General features: G+C 35.8%; 1 protein-coding gene across 6 annotated transcripts in view; it reads left to right on the top strand.

Annotated features, from left to right (window-relative positions):
• The window catches only part of Ralyl (RALY RNA binding protein like), a 683,194-nt gene extending 656,475 nt beyond the window's left edge, over nucleotides 1-26,719 (top strand). For all 6 annotated transcript variants that reach the window (XM_037202361.1, XM_037202359.1, XM_037202358.1 and 3 more), the window contains one exon: nucleotides 25,776-26,719. In XM_037202361.1, coding sequence (XP_037058256.1) covers nucleotides 25,776-25,793 — 18 coding nt within the window. In that variant the 3' untranslated portion in view covers nucleotides 25,794-26,719. The remainder of the gene's footprint in view (nucleotides 1-25,775) is intronic.
• The last annotated feature ends 1,174 nt before the right edge of the window (nucleotides 26,720-27,893 follow it).

Raw genomic sequence — 27,893 nt, forward strand, 5'->3', positions numbered from 1 at the left:
AAATTGTATGAGATATCCTGGATGTTTTGTGTCAGGAGTTTTTTGGATTATCATTTTCTTTGACTAATGTATCCATTTCTTTCATCATACCTTCAATGCCTGAGATTCTCTCTTCTATCTTATTATATTCTGTTGGAGAAGCTTGCCTGTGTAGTTTCTGTTAGAATTCCTAAATTTTTTCATTTCTAGAGTCACTTCAATTTGAGTTTTCTTTATTGATTTTATTTCTAATTTCTGGTCTTCAACAGTTTTATTTATTTCCTTATACTGTTTGTGTTTTCTTGGATTTCTTAAAGGAATTTATTTATTCCTTTTAAGGACCTCTATCATATTGATAAAAGCTGTTTTAAAGTTTTTTTTTCTAGTGCTTCATCTATGCAAAAGTACTCAGGGCCTCCCGTGATAGGATAGCTCTAGTGATACATATTGCTCTGACTGTTGTTGATTTTGTTTATATGATGGTGTCTTTGCATTTGTCCTTAGGGTGATTAAAGTATTGGTCCTGATTTCTGGATTTGTCTCTGTTGGGTGGGTGTTTCATTCCCTGATTTCTGTTTCCTCTCTGGATTTTTGGAGAATGTGATGACTCTGTGTTGCCTATTTTCCTATCACGTTCAACTTGTGTGTTCACAGGGAATGCCTGCTGGTTTGGGAGGCTTTGCAACTGGGATGAATGGGGGAAAGAAAAGTAGGAGGAGACGGTGTTTGTGATCCCTTAGGGATGGGGTCAGAGAGGAAATGGAGATGAAAGCAGCTTTCAAGCTACAGAACAGGGGATGAGACTGGCCGAGTTGGATTTTAGGAGTAGTAGGAGAGGTGTGTGTCTCCACACCTATTTCCCTGGGAAGAGCAGCCCTTGGGTTAGCAGGGGGTATATGCTGGAGTTGGGGTCTGGGACAAAGCATCAAGTGTGGGAGTGAAGTTAAGCAGGGATGGTTTGTGGGATCCACAGGAGGTGTGGGCAGGGATAAGGGAAGGCTGCAGCCGCTGCTCTTTTGCAGAGCTAAGGATGAGACTGGGGGATTGTGTCTAGGGGAACAGAAAGAGAGGAGAAGGTTTGTGAGCAGCCTGTCTGGTTTACTGGCAGGCATGGCCTGTGGTTTAGTGAGAGGTACCTGTTGGACTTGGGGCATGGTATACAGCAACAAGTGGAAGGGGGTTTAGGGAGAGATGCCACAGGAGATGTGGGTGGGGGTGGGAAGGCTGCAGCTTGTGTTGTTACAGCCCTACAGATGACAGTGGGGGATTGTGCCTCGGGGAACAGAGAGAGAGGGGAAGGTCTTCAGAGATGTACTACTTTCAAACTGATTCTAGTATACTGAAGGATCAGTGAGGAATCTAGAACAAAGGTCCAAACAAAATGAAATATTTCCACCATTTTCAAATTTCTGTGCCTGAGGAACAGCATAAAAAGAAGACCATCCCTTGTCAATTAGTGGCTATCTAAATACTAAGTCTTAAATATACAAAAACACAGGAATGCTACTAGAAGAAAATAGATCTACCTGAAGTTTTCATTCTATTGGATTTCAGACATTTATGACACTTGATTAAGAAGTAAGACCATACTGCAAATCAAAAGACATCATCCTAACAATATGGGGAGGACATCTCAATTTTTTAATTGACAGAGCTGAATGGATAGATGGTAGTTGAATATTACAGAAAGATTTCCTCATGAAGATAGATAGGCAAAGTAGACATTCCCTGTACATCTTTCAGTTAATTTTTGGTATGGTGATAAAACATTGACCAAAAGCAGATTTAAGAAGAAATTTTATTTTGGCTTACAATTCTAAGGACAAGATGTCCATGATGGCAGAGAAGGCAGAGTGGCGAGTGGCAGGAACAGAAAAGCTGAGAGATCACATCCCAACCACATGCAGGAAAGAGAGAGAAAGAACTAGAAGTTCAGCCAAGCTATAAACATCTCAAAACTGGCTCTTTTTGGCACACTTTCTGCAATAAGTCTCCTATCCTAAGAGTTCCATAGCTTTCCCAAACAGAGCTACTGGGGGTCAACTGTTTAAATACATGAACCTAGGTGAGTGAGACCTTTCTCATTCAAACCACCACAAGGAGTCATCATTATAAAGTAACTGTGTGTACATACAGTCACTATAGAAATAATTTTTTGTAATAAAAACAACATATAGCACAAAATACTATTGCAATAGAGGAGAGTAACTCAATTCCACTGACTTGATTGGCAGAATTCATTAGCAATTGACGAACTAGTGGAAATTTCCTGGGAGATGTTAGATGTAGGCTAGTCAGACCTTCTGAGCTGACTATTCCTTATCAAGCTTGGGTTCTTACTCATCTCCTGCCATATAGACTAACAGGTACAGCATTCGTCCCAAGGCCACGTTCCAAAGGAACATCACCCAGGCCCTCAAGGCAGACTATTGCTGACTTTCTAAACCTGCAAAGATGTCAGGACAGATATGTCTCTCAAAATGTCAGAAAAAAAGGTATACTCTAAAGGTTTCCAAAGTCAATGCTCCAACAAAAAGGAGGGCAGTACCAAAAAGCCAAAAAGAAAACTGTCTATAAAATTTTGTAAAGTTCTCAGAAATCTCAGGGGCTATATTCAATTTTAGGACAAAATCACACACATTTCCTACAGCAAAAAAAGGAGATCTATTATCTCTCCTTAAGAGGTGAAAAATCTGTAAATTCTGACAGAATCCTATATAGCTGTTTAGACACCTCAGAATTGACTTCAGAACGCTGCATTCACAGCTGTCAAATGAAAACCAAATCTGGACTTAGCAGTTAAGAAGAGGCTTCATTTGCAATGATTCCCGCAAGGCTGGAGAGGAGTAGCAAGAGAGAGCACACTGGCTACAGGATCTACAAGTGCCCCAAGGGTTAGATGAGCAAGAGCCTGGTGTGGGGAGAGGGCGAAAGGCTGCATGTGGAGTACAGATCAGAAATTGACTGGCTTTACTTCCCTGGAGCAGTCGGAGCTGAAGACTGGAGGTTGGTTCAGTTTGTGTAGGGTAAAGTGCCAGATCTTGGGAGGAAACAGCCTATATCAAATTTTGAGTACTAAGCACCTGGTACTTTTACATCTTGCTTTTCCTGGTGGCAGCTAGGAGTGTCTCTTCTGCCTCTCCTTTCTCTTCCTGTCTGGCTACTGGCCAATCAGCATTTTATTAGACCAGTATACAAGGGCATTATCCCACAGCAGGTTACTTACAGGAACATAGATAAAGGTTACTTGCAGGAGCAGACATGATTCAAAAACAGTTGCATCACCAAAGCCTACCCCAGCACAGGTGACAGCTCATGAAAGCTGGAAACCTGGAACACACTGCACAACCTGAAGACAGCTCAACAGGCCAGAGAGTGTCCTTTCCAAGTGATTCCATTGATTTAAACCTATTCCAGGCAACTTGGCTGGTTTCTGACTCTTTCAGGCAGCTCATCTAATCTCAGAGTCTTCTTTGCAGCTTGCTTTGTCTGAGAGAGAATCTCAGTCTTAATTGTTTACTCTTGGGAAGGTGGGGCCTAGTGAATCTGGCCAATTTCCTGAAGTTATTTGAGTTGTTCACCTGATGGCTTAAGAAGTTTCCCTGCTGGATGGGATGTTTGAATCTCTGAAGAAACTGCTACAGGATGTCTGTTAAATGAGTTTTTTTTTTTTTGCAGGTTATTGAGATAATTGAGTTAAATGAAATTACCATAAAAGTTCATTACTGTGGAATTTTGCCCCTTAAATCAGGTTATATAATTTAGTTGAAGTGATAGTTTTTTGAAAATGTTAATAACTTAATTGATAGTTATTATAATAATAAATCCCCAGATGTCAAATAATATATTTAATAAGTCATGAACAAATATGTATTAGGGGATTACTGTGCATGATTGCCACACTGATTCCTGAGTGAGTAAAAGGTAGAGAAAAAAAGAAAGAAAATGTTTTGGGTTTTTATGGTGTTTCCATGTGTTCGAACATGTGTGTCTGCTTCCATGTGTAATTCTTGTGCTTTTTCTTTGGATCTTTTCCTTGTTTGGTTGTTTTGTCATGTTTTGATTTGTTTGTTTTTTATTCATTTTATTTTAATAACTTTTAAATCAATTTTAGTTTTGTTGTGGTGTTTATACTGTCTTGAATTTTCAAAATATCTTATTAGCAATCTTGTCTTTTTTATCAAGGCTCTCTTGAATCATTCTCTGTTAGGATGAAACTAACAAAATGATTTGAAATCTTATATAAAAGTCACAGTGATTTCAAGTTAGCATAAAGTAGTTTTCATGTCTATCAAGATACTAAAAATATATTCAACAACTAGAGAGCAAGACACAAAATCACCTTAATTAATCGGGAGGGTGTGGGTTTGATTGTCTTTGTGATATATGATCTGAATTCCATATCCTAGACTTATACATTTCAGTTTTGTGCATTTTTCTTCAGCTCCAGCCCTTCCTTCCCTTGATACCCTAAGTCACTTCATACTGACCTTAGCAGAATGACACTATTGTGCCCATGTCACAAGACCCCCAAGCAAGACAACCACAAAGCCAATATCCAATGCAAGCACACAGGGGTTTATTAATAACAAAGCAAGCCCAGGCTTGGTCTGTGTCCAACACTCGACAGTGGGTAGAGGAGGACGCCCCCGAGCACTCACTTTAAGGGGTTTATATAGGCAAGGTTTATGTGCAGAGGGTTACATATCTCAGGATTAGATGAAGGGGTTAGGGGTGAGGTAGTTCTTTGAAGTTACTGGCTGAACTATAAGCATGAGCTTACTAATTGCTAACAGGATGCAGGGTATCTACAGAAACATAATTTTTTTACTCCCTATATCCTGTTTTTGCTGAGCCTAGGATATATACATTCAGATTTATTGTTTCAGTCTTATTTTCCCACCAAGTCAATCTCCAGTCAGCTCTAAAACTGCTAGTCAGCAAATACCTTTGGAGCGGGAGAGTGTCTTTCAAGAGGGCTACTGATTTTCCCATTTCAACACATTAGGCCATATAAGAGTGACTCCAACCTAACTGACCTGGTACTAATGTGAGAAATCCACGGAGTCTACTTAATGGGCAAAGGGATAAGAAAGCAAAACTCACCAGACAGAACAGAGGAATTGTCTCAAGATCCTGGAAAGGTGAGGCATGGTCCCACTCTGTTCTGCCTGAGACTGATACAGCATCCAAGTCCCAGGAGGGAGTGAAGAGACTGGCTTATATGCATCTTAGGTCTTAAGGGCAGCCTTGAGCCAGGCCCCAGGGACAGGTACTTCAAAGTCACAGTTACGTGGGACAGTTACCTACTACATCTCTAGGGGAGGTGTTTCCAGGTCATAGACAGAACAGCTATCCACTACAAGGTACTGTGCACACAAGGCTAGGAAGGTCTTTTGGCTTCCTAGGGGCAACTGCATTTCTTAGGAGAGTGAGGATAGCTATCATTATGAATAACAACACCTCTTAAACAACCACCTGGCACAGTTTTCTCAAAATACCCTTTGTTGTTTTGTTTGTTTTCCAGATGGTTAAAACCTGTATCATAATTCTATATCATCTACCCAAGCAACATTATATCATTGATCTTATTCTGAACTTCTGAGTAGCAAAAATGATTCTCTAGTATGAATTATTCCCAAATCACAAAATGCAAAAGTAAAGAAGACCTTAGTGGCATGAAAAACTGTATACAATAATTAATAATGATAATAAAATAAAGTCTAGATATCAAACAATACCATTTAATAAGTCATGAATAAATATGTATTAGGAAATTACTATGATTGACTACCACATTGATGGCTGAGTAAAAGACAGTGAATAAAAAAAAGAAAAGGTTTGGGGTTTTTATAGTATTTCTCTGTATGCAAATGTGTTGCCTCTGATTCTAGATATATTTCTTATGTTTTTTTAAAAAATTTATTTTTCTTGTTTGGTTGGTTTGTCATGTTCCAAATTGTTTGCTTTTAATTTATCTTATTGTATTTCATTTTATTATTGTTTCTTAGATACCTATTTATTTTCTAAGAGAGACAGAAAAGGAATATGTAAGGAGTCAGTTTTTGTTCCACCAACCAGCTCCCAAATAATGATATAGAGACTTCTAATTAATTATGAAAGCTCAGCCTATAGCTTAGGCTTGTTCCTAACTAGCTCTTATAACTTGAATTAACCCACTTATATTAATCTACATTCTATCGTGTGGTGTTACCTCTCTTCCATCTTGCACCTCCTGTTTGCTCTCTGTGTCTCCTGTGGTGCTTTGCTCACTTCTTCCTACTTCCTCTCTCTTCCCAGAAGTCTCACCTATACTCCTGCCTAGCAATTGGCCATTCAACTCTTTATTTTTATTTATTTAAAAGATTTATTTATTTATTATGTATACAGTATTTTGCTTGCATGTATGCCTGCACACTAGAAGAGGGCACCAGATCTCATTATAGATGGTTGTAAGCCACCATGTGGTTGCTGGGAATTGAACTCAGGACCTCTGGAAGAGCAGCCAATGCTCTTAACCTCTGAGCCATCTCTCCAGCCCCATTCAACTCTTTATTAAACCAATCACAACAATATATCTTCACACAGTGTACAAATATCGCACAACAGGTATAGACTTGAATAGAAGGGAAGGGGGAGAGAAACTGGGAGGACTAGGGGGAATGGAAAGTAGAATCAGAATATGTTGTCTTAAAAGAGCATCTATTTTCAATAAAAGGAAAAGGGGGAGAGGTAACTGAAGAGAAGGCTCAGCAGTAAGAGCTCTGACTTTTCTACCAGGGGATCTTGGTTCTTAGCAGACACTTGGTGGCTCAGGACAGTCTGCTCCAGGAGACACAACATATTCTTCTACCTCCCAAAGGCTCCTTTCCAAGACTACATGAGCTCACACAAGCACACACAGATACACATAAAAGGCATAAATAATATTTTAAAGAATATATAGAAATATTGTCACATGATACATTTTGCCGACACACTAATTGACCAGTGCTTTCTAAATGTCTAGGAGGAAAGTAGATGAAAACCATGTTATTTCTGAGATGCTAATGTGTTTACAATGTTCACCATCAGCCATGTATAATTTGAACACATGCTGCGAGCTATGAATGGACCAAATGAAATAATTTTATTTCCATAACAAAATAAATTAAAAATATACAAGCCCTTGCTTTTGAGCTGATTTGCAAAGCTTACTATATATTCTTGAAAATATTTCCATTTTTCTGTCAGCCACTCATGAGAAGGAAATAACTTGCCAATTGCCTAGTAGCTATAGATATGCTTCATTTGCCTTTCAAAGGGTCATTTTAACTAGAATTACCTGGAGTTTATGGCAAAATGTAAAGACTTCACAAATTGCATTGATTAAAGACATTTTTAAAAATAGCACCATTACTGTGGAAATATCATCCAGACACATAAAATTCATGTCATACTTTTTCTGTGTTAACTTTGTCATTTCTAATGAGACCTGTGCTCACTCTAGCATGCTGAGTGCATATTCCATCTACTCTCTGTGGGACATTTGAACTCTTCAGGGTTTTACACAGAGAGCTGTGCACAATGAGCAAGACTGATGCTAGAGAGTACACCGAGCATGTGCTCTCTCCTGTTTTATGATCAGTCTGGCCCTGCTAGATGTTCAGTATCACACAAAAGAGCTCTAAAATGTATCTTGGTTTAACTAAAAATGTGTAGATTGATTTACAACCCTTTTTTATTCTCCCATATGACTCAAGTCAATACTTCCATTCTTTGATTTTGTGAATCTGATTATTTCATAGTGCTCTTATAAATGCAGTCAAGCGGCATTTGCTTTTCTGTAACTTTGTTTCATTTAGCATGATGTCTTCAAGGTTAATCCTTGTTGTTGCATAAAACATAATCAAGTTCTCTTTATGCATCAACAATATTATATTTGACATATATATTACTTTTTAAAAAACACAGTAATCTATCAGTATACATGTAGGTTTTAGACAATTCTGGGCAATTAGAAATAAGCTGCAATGAAAAATGTTGTGAGAACACTACTTTGAGATCCCATTTTCAGTTCTTCTCAGTGAATGCATTAAGAGTGAAATAACGACGTCATTAGACAGATGTAGCTTTACTTTTTAGCAGTGTTGCACACTATTTTATGTAGTAGATTCATTATTTTGTGGCCCTATCAGAAACATACAGAACTCCAAACTCTCACATATTTTTAGTTGATGGATGCAAAATTATTTATAAATAATTCCCTTCATTCTCTTAAACAATATATGTTTTATTCCTGCCACAACTATGCATTTGTTGAACTTTCTGATTCTAACATCATGTGAATACTAATTTTAAGAATATTATCATTTTCTTATTCCAATTCTCCACAATAGCAGTGCTTTCCTTACAATGTTTCAATATCTCTTACAACATTACATCTGTAATAATAATTAACTAGTATGTTTTCTTTATTTTATTTTAAACTTGCAATTTTACAAATAAATTATTTTATCTGGGAGCAACAGGTGTGATTTCTTAGTGTAGCAAGCATTCATTTATGTAACTCCTCAGATAAAATATATTTTAATTGCACACAAATATTTTCTCACAATGTATCTAGGGTTTAGAGTAATGGACTTTTCAGGGAAGAGTTAGTTATTGATAAATGCTGATCTTCAATTGTCCTTCCAAGGTTTTGGAGGTAGTGGCCTAAGAATTCTATCAACCAAATGACATCAATATTTGTCAACATTTAAAAGTCTAGAAATATGAATGATCCATTCTATATGGAATAACACATAGGAGAAGCTTATTAAATTTTTATTGGTTATCTAAAAATATTGAAAGTAATATATATTTAAAACTCTTAAAATAATAAGGATAACTAATGAGCCATAGGCAGTTTTTACTTGATAAATATCATGGCAAGAAATTTCTAGTTGAGCAGACTGAAAAAGTCATTAACAATAATATTTCTGATGGAAACTAATATCATACCTGCTCAACTACTCTAATCTAATCATCTGTGGCAGAGGAAATAAGAACAGATATGAAACATTTCATTAATTCAGAAACTGAAAGAAAGAAAACTGTGTTACTTTCTCCTCCCAGTTTTATTCATTTCCACAGATAATATCACAAGGGAAAAGAGATTTATCATGTAAATGGTTCTGACATTTTAGAATCCTTTCCATGTCCTAAAAGTTAAATCCTAAAAAGAATATCTTCACACAATGGCATAGAGTTTGTCTGCAGACAGAATCCACAGTATGGAGGCTTGCTTCTGCTCACCCTCTGCATTCTACATCTTCATCATCAAGGAGCGTTTGGCTGTGTTATCTGTGTGTCTCCTTAACAAGCAAAGGCTGGAGTCATGCTGCACCTCCAGCCAGCTCTGCTTAAGGTCCTTGCTTAAAATCTCCATCCTTAGAAGGGATCTGGGCAAAGACCAGCGGCTATAGGACAGGCTGAGGTAACGAAACTGTACCTGGTGGCACAGGCCTATTCCACTTACTAAGAGCTCAGGCGGGAGGCTCATAAGTTGAGAGCAACTTCCCAAGACTATGCTAAGGTAAATAACAGAAACAAAAAAAAATCAATCATACAGAGTCTGGGAATACAGCTCAGGGATAGAGCATGTATTCATTTCCCAGAACCAAAATGGAAGAAAACAGAGGAAGAGGAGGAAATGTAACTATTGTGGAAGATTTTATTTATGTCATCCTGTTTATAAGTAAAATAATTTTAAGGAGTTTATATTTACTAAATAACTCATTTTAGAAAAGTCAAGTAAGTTGTTCAAAATCATATCTCTAATAAAATACAGAATGAAGATTCAACCAGGATCCAGGATATCTGGTGACCTTAGATATTATTACTGCATTAATATTGTAAAAATTTTATTAATTCAAATTTTCTGGTATTCATGAATATTGCTTTATCTATTTATTGGTATTATTTTTACTTAATGTTTTTGTGAATCTTTGTGCCTGAACACATGCACATTTGTGTGTGTGTGTGTGTGTGTGTGTGTGTGTGTGTGTGTGTGTACTGATGTATGTGTATGGAATACATGTCTATGTGTGTCCACATGCTAAACATGTGTATACATACATATTAAAGTCAGAAGTCAGGCATATTCATCCATTGCTCTTTACTTTGCTTTTGAGACAATGTCTCTCTGTAAGCCTGACTTTCACTGATTAAGGTAACCTGGATGGCCAACAAAGCCACTGGATGATTCTGACTGGGAAGATAGGCATGAGCACAGAATAATGCACACAGCTTTTACTGTGAATGCTGTTGGGCTTGTGTGAAAGAACTTTGACAGCTAAGGCATCTCCTCAGCCCCATTTAATGCTTTGAATAACACTGGCTTATTACTTTTCATAAAAATAAATATAACTACAATAAATAAAAAGGCAAGGATTTTCTTTTAAATATATATTAATATATTTAAAATAAACTTATTGAAAAGACAAAACTTTTCACATTTTGGGCAGTATATTTGTTTAAACATCTGTGTTCCTGCTCCTTCTCTGGTCTCATTATAAAAACCAGTAGACAATACTGATAAATAGGAAGATAAACACACATGTCTGTGCCCTCCTTAATGCAACTGGAAGAACAAAGCGAATTGGGAAGGCAGCTTCCTCACTATACTAGTCATTGCTTGATAATTGATTGTATTCTATATTGCCAAGCTGTAATTACTTATATATGACACAAAATGAGGCTATGTGTAAACAAAGAAAAAATGAAAATAAAGAAAATGAACACATTCATCACTTAAACTTAATAACTTTGTGGTGAGGCTGAAATTTACTGCTCAAGCAATTTTGAATATAAAAGATAGACTAACCGATGAGAGTCCGCATGCTAAGCATATTCCTCCTAACTGAACCTCCCATTCTTTCACAAGTGTTTGCTTGGTTCCCTTACCTCTCAGCCTGTAGTAATCACCAATTTGTTCTCAGTTTCTGAGTTTCACTGCTTAGTATTGCACATGAGAAAGAACAAGCAGGACTCGTGATTCTGGCCCAGGCTTATTTCACTTGGTGTAGAGTTTCCCAGAATAATAAATGTTGGCACAAACATTTTCTTCTTTTCTTTGATTTATTTTTGCCATATCTGTAGCTTAAAATTTTAATGTTACTTAATTTTTGAGAATGTCATTCATGAGTACCACCACACACATGGTTTTTTAAAATTATTATCATTGTGAATATGCATGGTGTGTGTGCAGGTGTTCCTATACCACAGGGCCTGTATGGAGGTCAGAGAACTACATTCTGGAGTTGGTTTTCTCTTTCTATCTTGATGTAGGTAACAGAGATCAAAATCAGGGTTTTCTGGCTTGAGTGGGCCATCCAAAAGGATTGCCTTCATTTTGTAATGTTAAGAACATTTCATCAAGTATAGGTAGCTAGCACTATTTATCTATTGAATCTTTGATGGCCACATGGGCTGGCTTTATACTTAGTTTATTGCAAAAATTGCAAACAACACAGGAGGGAATATTTAACCTGAACATGAACCCAAATTTCCCACACAGTTTTCTCCCTAACAATGTCTTGAGTACTTTAGTAGGTGGGTTACACACCACGTGGGAAATACAGAGCTCAGCCTGTGGACCTACACTTCATGCTTGGAGAAATTCTAAATGACTTTATAATTAGATACTCTCTTCCTCAGTTGTCTTCCTGTGTAATTTTCTACTTGATGTTGGTGAAAATGCAGTATGCTTATTTGTGGTGATATTGTGTTCCTCTAAATATTGTGCACCCTAATAAACTTATCTGGGGTCAAAGAACAGAACAGCCACTAGATATAGAGGCCAGAAAATGGTGGCACTCACAACTTTAATCCTAGCATTCTGAAGGCAGAGATCTATCTGGATCTCTGTGAGTTCAAAGCCACACTGTAAACAGCCAGGCATGGTGACTCACATTTTTAATCCCAGGAAGTGATGGCAGAAAGCAGAAAGGTATGTAATGGTAACGCGTGAGGACCAGGAGCTAGAGCTGGTTAAGCTTTTAGGCTTTTAGCAGCAGTTCAGCTGAGATTCATTCTGGATGAGGACTCAGAGGCTTCCAGTCTGAGGAAACAGGATCAGCTGAGGAATTGGCAAGGTGAGGTGGCTGTGGCCTGTTCTGTCTCTCTGATCTTTCAACATTCACCCCAATACCTGGATCAGGTTTGTTTTTATTAATAAGACTTGATAAGATTCATGCTACACTTATTCAATACCACTATTAATATATCCAAGGTTTATGAATTTTGCTATCTCAGATGCACAGAAATGAAAGGGGGCTTTCATGTTGTGCACTACCAACACAGGAGAAGATGACATCTTGTTTTATCTGTAGCACACCAAAATATTTCTATCAAAGTAAAACATTACCTTCTTAGACTTCCTCATCTATAATAGGGAAGTGGGTGACACAAGGAAAAGAATATTTAAGGCACACGTATCACTTACACCTCCACATCTGTAAAACAAGGCACTACCAGTGAGAACTCTTTTGGCTAGGACTCACATGCTCAGTTGGAGGGAATTACCTCAGAGATATTGAAAAATATGAGGCTATGTAACCATTTTACACAACACATAAGTGCTTGGATATTTATTATACCATTGCTACAAAATCAATTGTACGAACTTAGCTATAGTATAAAACAGCTTTAAATAGAACAGGAGAGGTTTATGTCCTATTGATATATGAATGAGTAAGTCCTGACACACAAAGCAGTGGGGTTGTGAAAAGCCTGTCAACATGGACTAGTGGTTGTCTTCTGGGGGTGTGACTGACCAGCCCCCATTATTATTTACCCCAGGGATTCTTGAGGAATAAGGGATAAGAGACTTAGTTAGAAGTAGAGAAGGGAGAGAGAAAACACAAAATAGACTCAGGTGGGCCTGGATCCTTATCCACTGACCCAGAACTTTATTCCAAAGGTCTATTTATAACAATGCCAAGGGTGGAGCAAAAGACCTCCCCCTTGCTTGTTAGACCCTTACAAACACCTGGTACCCAGGCCCATGGTCCAATCAACCTCCCATGGAGTCTTGCTGGGTGACACTTTGTCAAGAGGGTTGGTGAGGATAAGTGAAACCGTGTTTACACTGTTAACTTTTCTTCCCTCTTTGAGCTCCTGTCCTGACTTCCTCCAATGGTCAACAGTGATGTAGAAGTGCAAGCCAAATACACATCCCCGATCCCCAGAAAAAGCCAATAGAAAGCCCTCAGAACAAGTTACTTTTTTTTAAAGATTTATTTATTTATTTATTTATTTATTTATTTATTTATTTATTTATTATACAGTGTAATGTCTGCATGTATCCTTGCAGGCCAGAAGAGGGCACCAGATCTCCTTACAGATGGTTGTGAGCCACCATGTGGTTGCTGGGAATTGAACTCAGATCCTCTGGAAGAACAGCCAGTGTTCTTAACCGCTGAGCCATCTCTCCAGCCCACAAGTTACTTTTTATTTAATCAGGTCAAGTATAGAAATTTTATGGCTGAGGAAAAAAAAATCTCCCTAAACTAGTTAAAAGTCTCAGGAAATTAAGGAGAAAATGTCATATTTATGGTCTTTGAACCCTCCAAAAACTAATAGTGGACAGCAATCTCCTGCTTTTACAAAGGAGTCTAATACCCCTAGTTTTCTCCAGGACAGTGGGTAGCTGGGCTTAGGTAAGATGAAGTTCAGGGAAGGGTATATAGAGAAGACAGAATGCTGTAACAGAATGTGGCACACAAACCACATTCACTTCATGCACACACTAGCATGGCTCTGTAGATAGGGAGAAAAAAATTAGTAACACCTAAAATTACATTCAAACATCAAATTAGAATAGTATATAAGTTAAATTTGTAAAATCTGAACAAAACATAGCTTTATTTATACTACAGCACTAGGGAAATAAGAATGTTTTAAAAATTAAATACAAAACTTGGCTGTCAAAGAAAGATTTGTCCTTTGAACTTGGTAGTGATGGCACAACACTGAGCTGTAAGGAGTTAATAGCATAACAACATGATCCAGAAGAAGCTCAAATGCAACTTCTACAAAACCATTCCATAACTAACTACAATGACACTTGTTCTGTGTTATTAGGTATGAATTAAGCAAAATATGATACCATCAGTTGTTTTAAATGTGAAGGATTTGTAGAAGCTAAGATGAGAAATTATGTATACATATGTATATACACATACTCATGAATGCACAAACATGCAGAGAGAGAGGAGAGAGGAGAGAGAGACAGAGACAGAGACAGAGACAGAGAGACAGAGAGAGAGAGAGCACATCATGCAGGACTTCTACACAACATTAATGAATTATGAATTCAGTATGTTTTTAAGTCACATGAGTAACATATTACTTCAATCATTTCCATTTCAACGTTTGGATTTATCTCTGTGGCAAAGGGAACCATTTTGTTACTGTAAAATTAATATTTTCTATTTAAAATATTAATTCTAATGATTTCTCACAAAATTTCTAAGTATGAAATTTTTTTAAATAGGCTGAGACTTAATTATGCTTACAGATAAAAAGAAATTACTGTCAGACTATACCTAAATTTTACCTAGAATTTTTAAAAGTACCAAATGCAAGATACACATCATTTTCTGATGTTGGTGGCCATGTCTGATCATCATATGCATTGAAGTTAAGCAATAAAGAAGATATTTATGTATGTACTACATCTATAAGTGTAAAATGAAAAACAAAATATATAAACAAATTAATTTCTAAGATTTTTAGTAATATTTTTTAATGTAATCCTTGGTATTTATCTAAAAAGACAGAACTGGTTATTTCTTTTTGTTTTCCAAATTAGTTCAATCAAAGAAACAACTGCAGTAAAACACTCAATGTTAGCTATTACTATTTTGTTGTGAAATTAATAGAGCTATGAGGGTCTATAGACATCATAGTGTTATCCATGACTCTACTCACAACATGAACAAACCCATGACTATTCCTTAGACATTGATTTGACTCTACAGTGCATATCAGCTGGTGCTCTCTGATTCTACCTATTTTGCACCATGAATCTGGAGAAAGTATCAGAACACATAAAGTGGACCCCATTCCCATTAGGTTTCCTCGCTTCAGATGTAAATGGAAAGTCTGTATTATGATCTATACTTCTGATCTATAATGGCTTTCTGCTGGATAATTTGCTCATGTAACTTAGGGTAACTCTTTAAATTATACAAGAGACTGAGGAAAGGCCAGGTGAAGTTCCATCCAGGATGAAATCTGAGTGGGTTATAAACTTGGGAATATCTGTCCCAGTAGATTTAGAGCGTGTGACACTCTTAACTCAATAAGTTTCTTATCACAAGCTTTCACAAAATGTAATTTCTTACACCTCAGCCTTCCTTGACTAGAAGCCTTGTATGTACCCCCTTCTTCCAATCTCTATGGTGACCTATTCCATGCTGTAGCTGTCAAGGGACCCCGTTCTAAATCTTTAGCATAAACTCAGGTGAGATCAAAACAGCTTGCTAAAGATACCTGTATCATTTTTATCATTTAAATATTATAAGAGATTCTCTAGGAATAGAGACTAAGAACAAATGTGCATTTTCAGTTACAAGAAAGAAAAGTATATGAATAGAAATTCACTTAAAAGAAAAAAAACACAGCATCACCCATCACTCATACAAAAAGGTTAGTAACTCTTACTCAATGCTGCTTATTTCTGTGTTTATATGTTACTAATATTTCCAATTCTGACCCCAGAGTTAAGAGGTTTGGTTTGAAACAGAAATTTAGATGGACAAGAAAGAAGAGCCTTCTGAGATCTAATGGAGAAACTGATGACAAAGAATATTCCTTCAAATAAAAAGTACAATTTGACCATAGGTAGCTTTTAAGAGAAAAATCAGCATAAACCTAATTGCTTCTTCGGTATATTGAACTAAAATGCACCACAGCTTTATTTACCTTTGATCTACTTCAGGATAATCCTGACTAACACCATTTCTAAATGCTAGATTCCCTTATAATAAAGAAATTAAAACCTAGATAAATGATCTGATCCCAAAACCTGTTTCATGAAGTATTTTTTTTTTCAAAGCATAGCCTCCCAGAGAGCATGACCTGGTCATAAGGCAGAAAATCCTGTTTTCTGATTACTTCTCTGTGTGTTCTCTTTCTAGTTTTTTTTTTCTGCAAATAATCACAGTCATCTATGGTACTATGGGACTCTAAAATTTCTCCCAAATCATTCAAGATTCTATATATTCAGCAGCTTTTGAATTTTCAGGATATTTTGGAAATATTCCAGAGTTATAGGGCTTAAATTTTTTTTTTAAAAAAAAATTGACCAGTGCTTCTCAAGTACAATGATAAAAATAAGGCATATAACAGAACAATAACAAAAATTTCTTCACTTTGTTCTTTTTTATTTGGGGGGGGGGAGCATTCAAGACAGGGTTTCTCTGTGTAACTTTGCAACCTGCCCTGGAACTCACTCTGTAAACCAGACTGGCCTTGAACTCACAGAGATCAGCCTGGCTCTGGCTCCTGAGTGCGGGGATTAAAGGCATGCACCACCACCTCCTGGGTTCACTTTGTTTTTAATGCTTTCTCCCATTTATTTTTTCCAACTGTAAGCTGGAACAATTTTACTATATCCTTGTTTTTGAATAGTAAAAATAACACATTTAATTAAATGAGAATTATTGAAAAGCATGAATATATATACATATATATAACATGCAAACATATATACATACAGATACATATATAAACCAATTGATTTTAAGTAACATTTTTCTGCTCATTATAAAATTATTTCTTTTTGTATTACCAAAGCTAATTCCACAAGTAACTGTATAAAGCAATTGGATGTGTGAAATTTTAAGGTTCTTAACAACCTTAGTATTAATTAACATTTGACCTGGAACTGAAACAATTTAGAGTAACAACAAAATTATTATTGCTATGTTAAAAATAATTTACTAAAATTTGTCAGTCCTACTCATTAAGTGAGAATTTCAGTGATCCTAAGACACCCACAATCATTACAATCTTCATAAATTATCAGGATGTAGTTTGTAAATATATATATATATATTAATATTAGTGAGTTAATGTATGTATAACTGAATTCCCAAGTTCTTGTAAATCACACAACTTAACAATGTAATTAAATTCTTTTCAGTGCTGAGTTAATTAAATCCTGACACAGAAATTTTATGTAAAATTATATAACCCACAATAGTCAGTTTTATTATTCTCTTTTTACTTAACTGAAAATTATTATCACTAAAGATCATCTTTAGATAAATGCTTAAAGCAACTTTTTAATTAGCTTACAATAGAACCCCCATCTCTCTCTCTCTTTCTCTCTCTCTCTCTCTCTCTCTCTCTCTCTCTCTCTCTCTCTCACACACACACACACACACACACACACACACACACACACACACACACACACACAGCGTTATTGGTAGAATGGCTGCATATAGGTGAAGTCCAGAATGGAGGTCCTCCTCAGATTCTAATACTTTCTCTGTGTGCCTTCTTTTCTCCTAGCCCATAAGGTCACACAAATCACCTGTGGCCACTGGACCTCCCTTTGTGTTTCTTCCCACAACTGGAAAGGATAGGAGTCTATGGTCTGGGTCTAATGTAAACAGGATACTTTGATACAAAGATCAAAGAATAATATTGGCCAAATATATACCGCATTGGTTGTTGTTTAAAACAAATTTGAATATGCATATACAGTGTATTATTCTTCTTAAAGATTTACAAGCTCTGCCAGGCAGTGGTGGCATATGCCTTTAATCCCAGCACTCGGGAAGCCAAGCCAGGCGGATCTCTGTGAGTCTGAGGCCAGCCTGATCTACAGCGTAAGATCCAGGACAGGCACCAAAACTACACAGAGAAACCCTGTCTCAAAAAGAAAAAAAAAATCTACAAGCTCATACAGCACACTGAGCACAGGGACCCAAAACTCAGGGACATACTCAAACCATAATGTCAAGAATTTCACAAGCTTCCACATGCTGTACACATAAAACTTATGGCTCTGTGTCATTCTCACACTGTAGATCAAGTTTTGAACTATTCAGATCTGTACTTAGAACAGATTAAAACCGTCTTAGCTGAAGCACTTAGAAGCCCCGACTCTAAGCCATCCTCTTACTTTAACAAGGTTCTTGAGGTCATCTTAAGGGTTTTTCTTTCTTATTTTTTTTTTTGTTTTTTTGTTTTTTTTTTGAGACAGAGTTTCTCTGTATAGCTTTGGTGCCTGTCCTGGGTCTAGCTCTATAGACCAGGCTGGCCTCAAACTTGCAGAGATCTGCCTGCCTCTGACTCCTGAGCACTGGGATTAAAGGCATGTGCCACCACCGACCTGCCCAAAGGGTTTTTATAATGATTGGACCATTTTATTCTTCAGTATGTATGTGGTCTCCCAAACAACTGACCTTAGTTAGTCCGAATGACCCTTCTGACTCCTATGGTGATATTCTAGTAGCAGCTTGCCACCACCTAGAGTTCTCCAACTTGTTCTCTTCTGCCATGAACAAGATGTGACATGGCCCCATAGTCTCTCACTGAGAGCCACTGATATGTCTATACTTTTCAATAGTTATACCTTATGACTATCCTCAGTTCTCTGATTTATCACCATACTCTGTAGATTTTGGTTTAATACATAGTTTGAACATTTAATAGATTTATAATGAGGATAACAACTTTTGTCCAACCATGAAGATCTGCAAGCAGGCGTGAGGAATTCCATGTCACTCGTGGTGTATGGGGCAACAGCCACACAGCCATCACCTTGATATTGTGGACAGCCCTGCAGTCCTGGGTCCTGCTCTCTGTATCTGTGTTACCTGCTCATCTACCCTCTCATGCTGCTCTTACATATTTCTGGAGTGGCAGGGGAGAAGACATCTTCTCATTTTCTCTCACTAAGAAAAAAAATTCCTATAATGAATCCAAAAGAAAAAAATACTATTTGCCTTTCACTTGAAAGTAATTTGATTTCAATGAAAAGAAATGCACTCCAAATACAAATAGGTTCTGTGTGTCTAGATGTAAAAACTATCACCGTGCTAATGGCAGCATTAGCAGAAGTAGTGATTACACAGAGGAAATGATACTGTTAACTCTGAACAGATTTTTAAAAATTACGTATGATAGCCCACATTCCATCTGAATACCCAGCAAGAATATGACACTTGCAATTTTAATCATATGTTAGTACATTATATTTAAATCAATAAGAATCACTTTATATTATTCTTATTAGCTAAATACATAAACTAAACTAAAGATAAATAATGAAACTCACTGGTATTTTATTTTCTTATATTTTATATTCATACGAATTAAATAAGGTTAATTTAACAATCTTTTTTCCATTTCTCTTATTTTTATAATTATGTTAGTACTTTTATATTTTACTTCACTTTTAGGAAAAAAATAAAGCATTCAAATTCTAAGATGTTAAAGAAAATATTGATTCATAGGCTATCAAAACTAAATGCTGTGGATATTTTTTTATGATCCACCATAATGTAAAGACCCATTGTCTTTTGGTTACACTTCAATGATAAAAAAAATTGAAGAAAGGTGAAAATTATTGGACGGGACAATTGGCTAAGATTGTAAAACTGAATAGTTAAGAATAAGTTGTTGAGAGGAGGTTATTAAATTGAGAAAGTAGAATGGAGAAACAGTGAAAGTGAATGCAGAGAAGGAGCCAGTACTCCCTGAAGACAGTAGACCAGGTGTGATCAAGAGTCATGGACCATGGCTTGTCAAGAAACACTGCAGTTAATGTCTCACAGGATCTTAGTTTTTCCAGTATTTACAGTTAATACAGCAGACTTTGGCTTTTATTTAAGTTAGCAGTGTCCCTTCCAAAGCTACATAGCCAGCAAAAATCAGAGGGATGCTATCAAATGCCAGCATACTCTTGAAGTAAAGACCTTTATTACATTTGACCAGGTGTCTTCTCTCATTTCTTAAGTTCCAATTCAAAAGCCACATTCAAAATAGAAGGCTGGGTAGATCCTTCTGCAGTGGGTCACATCACGCACACAGAAGGTGCGGTTAGGGAATCTAGCAAGCTGTAAGGAGTCCAGAGAGACACTAAGTATATTTCAGAAGTAGATGATGCCCTACTGAGAAGAGTTACCTAACTTCTCAAGACTGTCAGTTAAGTGAATAATTCTGAGACATGGCCTTGGGGAAAGAACAGGCAGGATGGCACACTCAGCAGATGTGTGTAGGAGTTCAAGGGCCCTCTAAGGACAGCCTCTCAACGGTGAACTGAAGCTGGTCTCAAGGACTGAGACAGTCCTGAGAAAGTTGAGAAAAAAGTTAGAAAAAATTCCATCCTGGACTTGCTGTAGAACAAGTAAATAAGAATCTAGTAATCTAAGTTTAACAAGATCACCTGACAATTCTGATGTTCAGTAGACTGAATGACCAAAAGTAATGCTAAGGATTTCTGAAAGCAGTAAGGCTGCTGATTCTAGTCAGTGATTCAAGCAGCTTCTTCAGTTTGTCTGTCAAAATCCTTGGACCTTAACATTTTCACTCATTTATATAAAGAAAAAATGATATAATCTCTCACTCTTTCTGTTCAATTTCAATAAAAATCATATGCACTGACATATTTATTAATGTTTTCTTTTTAAGATTTGGAAATGCATGAGGCAAACATTCATAAATATAAATAAGATCAGCTAGTAAATAGGCAGGTCTACAGTCTTATCACTTTCCTCTAGAGACCAGAGTCTGAGACAGTCTTAAAGATCCACAAATTGTAGGTATCAATACCTCAGGCAAATGACAAACAGATGTTTAAGAATCAATTATGTTAGAATGCTGAAAATATATGTTTTCCTAAAAGGCCAGTTTTTAAAGCTTATTCCTAGCCAAAGATGATTTTAAAAAGTAACTGGATTGCAAGGATGCAAACTCCATCGAATGGTAAATGTAATTGAATGAGTGATCAGGAGGTGGAGTCTGGTTGAAGTATTCAGTCACCTGGGCATGTTTTTAAATGGCAGAATTTGTCCCCACTCCCTCTCTTTAATTCTGCTTCTCATCTGCCATGAGTTGGAAATATGTTTGTGTTCATCCAAGAACTATCCACAAGGGTGTCTTAGTATTAGACATGAGCCTAGGCTTGTCCAAATACTCCACCATGCCATTCTTCTGTGATATTTCACCCTTACTGCAAATTTAAAAGCAATAGTTGATTTAAAAGGGCCAACCAACCATGTACCAAATCCTTAGAAACTAAAACAACAATGCTGATAATTTTTTTTATATTAAGTGTATTTTACTCAGAACAGTTCTTACAGTAGTGGAAACTAGCACAGAGTGGCAAAAAATTCAGAAGGTCTGATCCTGATTTTGCTGCCAGATTGATAGCTAAACCTGCCCAATCTCTGGCCTAAGCATTCTCTTCCAAATGGTAAAATTTAGAAATTAAGGTTAGATACTTTTCTTGGAGAACACAGATTTAAAACAGAATTGGCTATGGTTTAATATGCTTGGGCTTATGATGTATCTGTCGTAGCATGACTGTCAGAGGCCAGGCTCTTGTCTAGTACAAAGATACCTTTCAGGACAGTTCTTGGCTCTACACAACTAAGTTTTCCTCCAAGACTCTCTGGTTTTCCTGATTAATAACCTTTTTCTTTGTCTGATTTATAAGCGTTGGTTATATTTTAGTTATGTATCAAATGCCTACAAGTCAACTGCCTCTCTTGAGAAATTTTGTAGTTTATCATCTAAGCCCTGATGTTTGACATTAAGGACAGAGAACAACCTAAACAGCTCACTGCCACAGTTTTAATTGCTTACTACTTTTTCGGTTGTGCCCGTTCTCCCTGCTGTACCCTCCAATAGCCTCAGTGGTAATCACCTTAGAAACCTAATCTATCCCGTTTCAAGAACTACAGGATGTCACATGTGCCTTCATTTTTAACAGATCGTGAAAGTTATTTGCCAACTTGGTTCTCATTCAATTACAGTTTACACGAGGTGATCTGTAGTGGGTAGCCATTCCAGATCCTTGGGTCTGATAGTAAAAAGAAATTTTGTTCCCAAGAGTTTATTGATATGGCTGACTAATAATAAACATAGATTGTGAGAATCTGTTATTAGAAATATATTTGTTACCTCATGTGTAATGAGCATTGTATTCAAGCTCAATATAACCACATTATTCATAAAAAAAAGAATGCCTAAGTAATTACCAAAGAAATGTCAACAGTGTTGCTAAGGTACTTATTATTGTTATGTCTGTAGTCAATATTATATATTTTTTCTTATTTTTATTTTTAAGGGTACTGCATAGACAATATGAAATATCTGGTTTTTTTTTTTTATCAGTTACACATCCCAATTTAGAAAGACAAACATTTCTGATCAGTAATAAATAATACACAAACTGTCTTTAAAAGTATTATTTATTTTTTGTTAAAATTGTAAACAAGGTGTCTTCTTTCCACATTTTACTCTGCCTCTTTATTTTAACATATATGAATACATGGGTTTTAAAAGTAAAAAAAAAAAAAAAAAACTTGCCCTGTGGTTCACGCTGTCCTTTTCATCTTTGTCAAATAGAAGTAGAGGAATCCAGTCCTGTTTGAGTGACTTCCTGTGTTATTTTCAGAAATAAAGGAAATGAGAATTGAAAAAAATATTCATCATCAAGCAAATTTATTTTAAAAGCATCCAAGCTTCCATACAACAAGCAGATAAATTACCCACTATTCAAGAGAGCACAATTAGTTTTTCATTATACTAAGCAAACCAACTTCATAAATGACTCTTTCCTTTAGTGGGAAAAAAGGCATCTAGAATGTCACAGCTTGTTCCTTTTCCTCCAGGACATTAGAAGCCAGCGGGAAACCTTTTCTCACATTAGAAATTCTAGGAAATTTTTGTAAATATATTTTTCATTGTTTGATGATAAGGAAATTTATATTCATATTTTGTTTCCATATAGGTATTAACAGCACAACACTATGTAAAGTTAATACAGCTTTCACTTTATGCTAGTGATAGACTTTAAAGCTATATGGAAAGATTTCAATAAATTGTTTCCTCCTACAACCATCATTTTATAAAATTGTTTATAATTAAAGAACAAGGAGGAAATAAATAAAGGTATACAAAAATAATAGAAGATGAACAAAAGTCTACAGCCTGGTGTTTTCCTTTTTAATAAATTAGATAATTGCCAGATTTCCCATTACTTCTGAAATGTGCAGGATTGTGTGTGGATATCCTAAATCAATTTGATCTATCATAACTTAACCTGGAGAAATACAATGAGTATAAACTTTACAAACACAGCTGCAACAGCAATTTCAGCATTTTCCATTTGCAATAAGAAAATGATGAATTCAGGCTCTGGGGAAAGAGTGTGATTACAACCACTTCAGCTGCCTTAGCTCCAGCATACATGTGTTACCAATCAGCCTCTAATACTATGTTGCCTGATTTTGACACAACAGCATTCATCTGTGGGTTAATGTTTTTGCTTAAGGTATTCTTTCTCACAATGATAATTGATTATTTTGATATGTACTTACAGATTATGTACAAAATTTACTTTGCTCTGCACAAACAATCGTATATGATATAGTTTATGAAGTATGAGTTCAAAACTTTATGCTTTTATTGACAAATTGATTTTTCCTATGCACAGGAGCACGTCCTATAATTAGATGAAGAATACAACTGAATGTTTTAATTTATAAATGCATGTTTAAGAAGCATATAGTATAGAATGAGTAACAAGAAATAACAGAAGGAGAAAATTTAAAAAAAACAAGTGAAGTAAAGACAGTATCAAAATACATTTGTGTCATATTCCTAGCTTGTTGTTTTTATGCAGATGCAAGTTTTATTAACACTTGTAAAAATTTAGGTAAGTAAAATTTATTGAGGTTGAAAATCAAAATTTTAAGAAATTTATTTTAAGATAATACATATAACTGCAATGAACTCCACAAAGCACTTGTAAGAGTCCTTGACTAATGATTTGGCACCCCAAACTTGCAAATATAAATTGTAATTTAATATATTTAGTAACTTATTTACAGATACTTCATTTGTCTTTTTTGACAAATAGTCTGTCTTTGAATGAAAAAGTTCCTCACATCTATATATTAAATGTTTCAGTATGACCTAGCTTCCATAGACTTCCAACATAATACCCATAGTAAGATTTCAGTAGAAACAAAACTGAAAACTGAAACCTTGTGACTCAATCAGTTTTTTCAGTGTACATTCTAAATAATATGGTCACAATACACTTAGACTACATTAAGTATTTGAGGAAAAAATTTTGACAGAATTTTTTCTTAATACAAAAATATTACAGTATAATTTATGGTCTAATAAACACTTCATATGTATTTGAACTTTTGTATAATTAAAAGTACACATGGAGAATGGCATCTCACATGACTGGCATTACTTCTCTGTGAGTAGCATTAGCATAAATATGAACAGGATGAGAAAGAGAACTGACTACCTAGGTCCTCGGAGTTCAGTTTAAAGGTGACTGTGTGCAAGACAGAGGTCTGCCTCTGAACACATCCAGGGCAGTTCGCATCATCTAACTGCCAAATTTAGTCTTGTCCTTGGCTTTGGTTGTTGACACATATATTATTTTTCCATCTGAATCCAAGACCTTTGAAATTTTTTGGAGAAACAGTTAAGTCTAATTTTTTGGGTTTTATTTGGTTTCTTTATTTTGACAAAATTGTAAAATTGATACAATTTATGATTATTTTGAAATTAGTTTTCAATGTATGAAGGGACCTTTTGGAACACCTCACAGTTAACAATAACACATTTGTATCGGCTCATTCACCACTATTATTTTAAAATTACATATAATTGAAAATAATTACGTATTAGAAAAGCATATCAAATCAGCTATTAATTCAAAATTTTTAGTTAAAAGAAACATTAGATGAACTATTTAATAAAAAAAAACTACCCTAGTGTTTAAGTTAATATACTGTTGCTTCAGTAAACCCTCCCAAATAACTTCACTGCAACATTTATTTTCAAGTATGATGTTAGAAGCACAGAGCCCAGATCTATCTTCAAAATAAGTCACTGAATAACACAGTAATCTATAAATTTTATAACTTTTTCCAATTATACCATTTCTGAAATTCCACACAATTTATTTTGTATAAAGTTCTTCACAATGCTTATTTATTAATAGTATTGTAATAAACCAATTTTTGAATCTGTAAATACAAAGGACAATTTACTTTCATACTTACAAGGTTTTGATGAGATGTGCACTTACGTATGTGGGGCCAATGAAGACTTGTAGATCTCTTTCTAATCAATGTTTTTTTTTTATTGCTGTATTCTTATAGCTTGTGTCTCAGATGCTTTGGTGAATGGTTCCATGCCCATCAATATACGGGCAGCACAAAGTGGATGTGATCAGATTTACACAGAAGGAAGAAAGAAAAGAAGGAAGGAGGGAGGGGGGAGGAGAGAGGAAGCAAGGAAGGGAGGGAGGGAGACTAGTCTTGGGAGGAGCTGGGGAGGGAGTAGGGGTGAATATGATCAAACTACAGTGTCTTCATGCAAGCAATTCCCGAAGAATTAATAAAATGTTATTTTAAAATATTTATGACCTGAAGTTATAGTTATTTCTTTAGTTTTCTCTTCATTTACTCCTCAGATCTAACTTGTATCAACACATGCTAAAACAACAAATCCCCAATCCCTGCATTTTTAAAGTAATTTTTTTCTCTCTTCAGTTTCTACAGATAAAGTGATCTGAAGTTGTATGCAATGTTGTAAAAGAAGAAAAGGAAACTGTGACATGTGGAGAAATGTGAAAGGTGGTTTCGTTCTGAACAGCAGCACCTCCAATTCAATTTATATAAAGTCCCAGTCATATGGACAGTATTGTTCACTTTTAGACATGCCATTTCTTCTGTGTTACAAGCTGTACAATGGTTGTTTTATGGTTTACATTGTAAATGTGTTTCCCCTCTTGCTATTTATGTTTTTTAAGTCTTAAAGTGTGAAGGACATTAACGGATGGTGAGAGAGACCCTGTATACAAATGTATATTTGTAAAAGCTATTTTTATGATTAGCATGTGTCATTGTTGATCACATAGTCATGTGGTATTGCAATCCAACATTTAAAGCTTGTTTCCAACAATGTCATACGGAGAATATACATTGTATGCTAGTTTTTATAATTTATTTTCAATTTATAGTCTAAAGCACCTTAGACCATGTGGAAAACTATTTGAAAAAGCTATATTTCTGCCCTCTATAAGCACCATTTTATTAATAAAAGAATGCAGTTATTTCAGAAGTGATGCAACCATTTAAGGTCTTTGGTTTGACATGTGAGCATGCTTGGCACTAGTAAGCTGAAATGATCCAATCATCACCTATTACTTGAGACTGATTGTGAGATTCTGTGGACAGTTTTCAGCACTTGAGCAGATGAGAAGCAGATTAATAAGGAAAAGATTGTCTTGTCCTGGGATCCAAAAGTTTCAGTTAGTGCACACACCCCTCCATCTCATCTCCTAGTCCTCAGAATCCTTCATTCCCAAGCATTGTATTTTCCGAATACTCTTGGCTATTGTCTTGTGCAGTGGAAATGGGAGAGACCATCTCCACTGGCTGTAGGCACATTCAGCACATAATTTCTTAATAAATACTGGTTCTTTTAAAACACATTTGGTGTGTGTTTTTTCTTTGTGTGGCATTAGTTTTAATATTCAATGAGAACAGTTTAAATCTCTATTATGGGATAAAACAAGTCCAATAATAAAAGCACTGCAAGTATACTTAAATATGCCCTGTGTCTGTTTGGCATGCTCCCCATGCCATGCCTGTGTTTGAGAATACATTAACTTGATGGACAATACAAAGCCAGATGACCCTCTATCCTTGACAAAAGTCACCAGCCAAATCACATTTCAAGAATTTGTCTTCCTCTTCCAAGTATTTAATGATAAGAAACTATTTCAGGATATACAGCAATCCACCTTATCAGGAGGTCTTGGTTTTCCCTCAAGCCATAAGTTTGAAGATAGATAATTTTATGGTCCTCACTAGAGAGCTAATGACAACATACATCCAAATTAGTTTTCTACCAAAGCTGCTTCATCATATTAACACATCTTTTTTTAAGCACAGAAATTAGGGAGAACTAGAATCACCTCAATATATTTTCTCTAACTTCCTTTCTTATGTCTTCAAGAAAGTTTATTTCATAGTGATTCCTTGTGTTCTAAATATAATCAAATGGAAAATAATACGCTTGCATCAAACAAAAGACATTTACAACTAAACTTCTGGGAGGAAAATTATGAGTAGAATTTACTGTTAAGAAAGCAAATGAAATAGTTTTCTTGCTGGTTGTATGTTTTTGTGCATGTGTGTATTGTTATTATTGTTTATTTCATTGTTTGGTACAGTGTTGACATTCAAACCTAATGCATAATAGGTTGCCTCGTGCATAATAGGCAAGCATTCTACCTCTGGACACATCCTCATCTCATATACTCTTTTGTATGATTTTTTTTTTTTTTTTTAGAAATTTGACCAATAAAAGCTAAGATCTATATCGAAGGCCTCTCAAGCAGGCCCCAGCATTGCAGACAGGTTTTGCCCTTCCCCCTTCTCTCTCAGTTGGTAAACCACTAGATTTCATTCATAAAACTAGCCCCCAAGCTCTATTCGCTTATTTGGGCACTGACTCATTCCTGAGACTGACACCAAGGTCCAACTATCAAAACACAAATGTCCAAGAATCAAAATTCTTTATTTGGCTACACTGGATAATCTGTCCAATCATGACTTACCAACTCACCCTAGCCCCTTCTCTCAAAACAAAACAAAACAAAA

Source organism: Peromyscus leucopus, chromosome 2 (genome assembly GCF_004664715.2).
Source record: "Peromyscus leucopus breed LL Stock chromosome 2, UCI_PerLeu_2.1, whole genome shotgun sequence".
NCBI lineage: Eukaryota > Metazoa > Chordata > Mammalia > Rodentia > Cricetidae > Peromyscus > Peromyscus leucopus.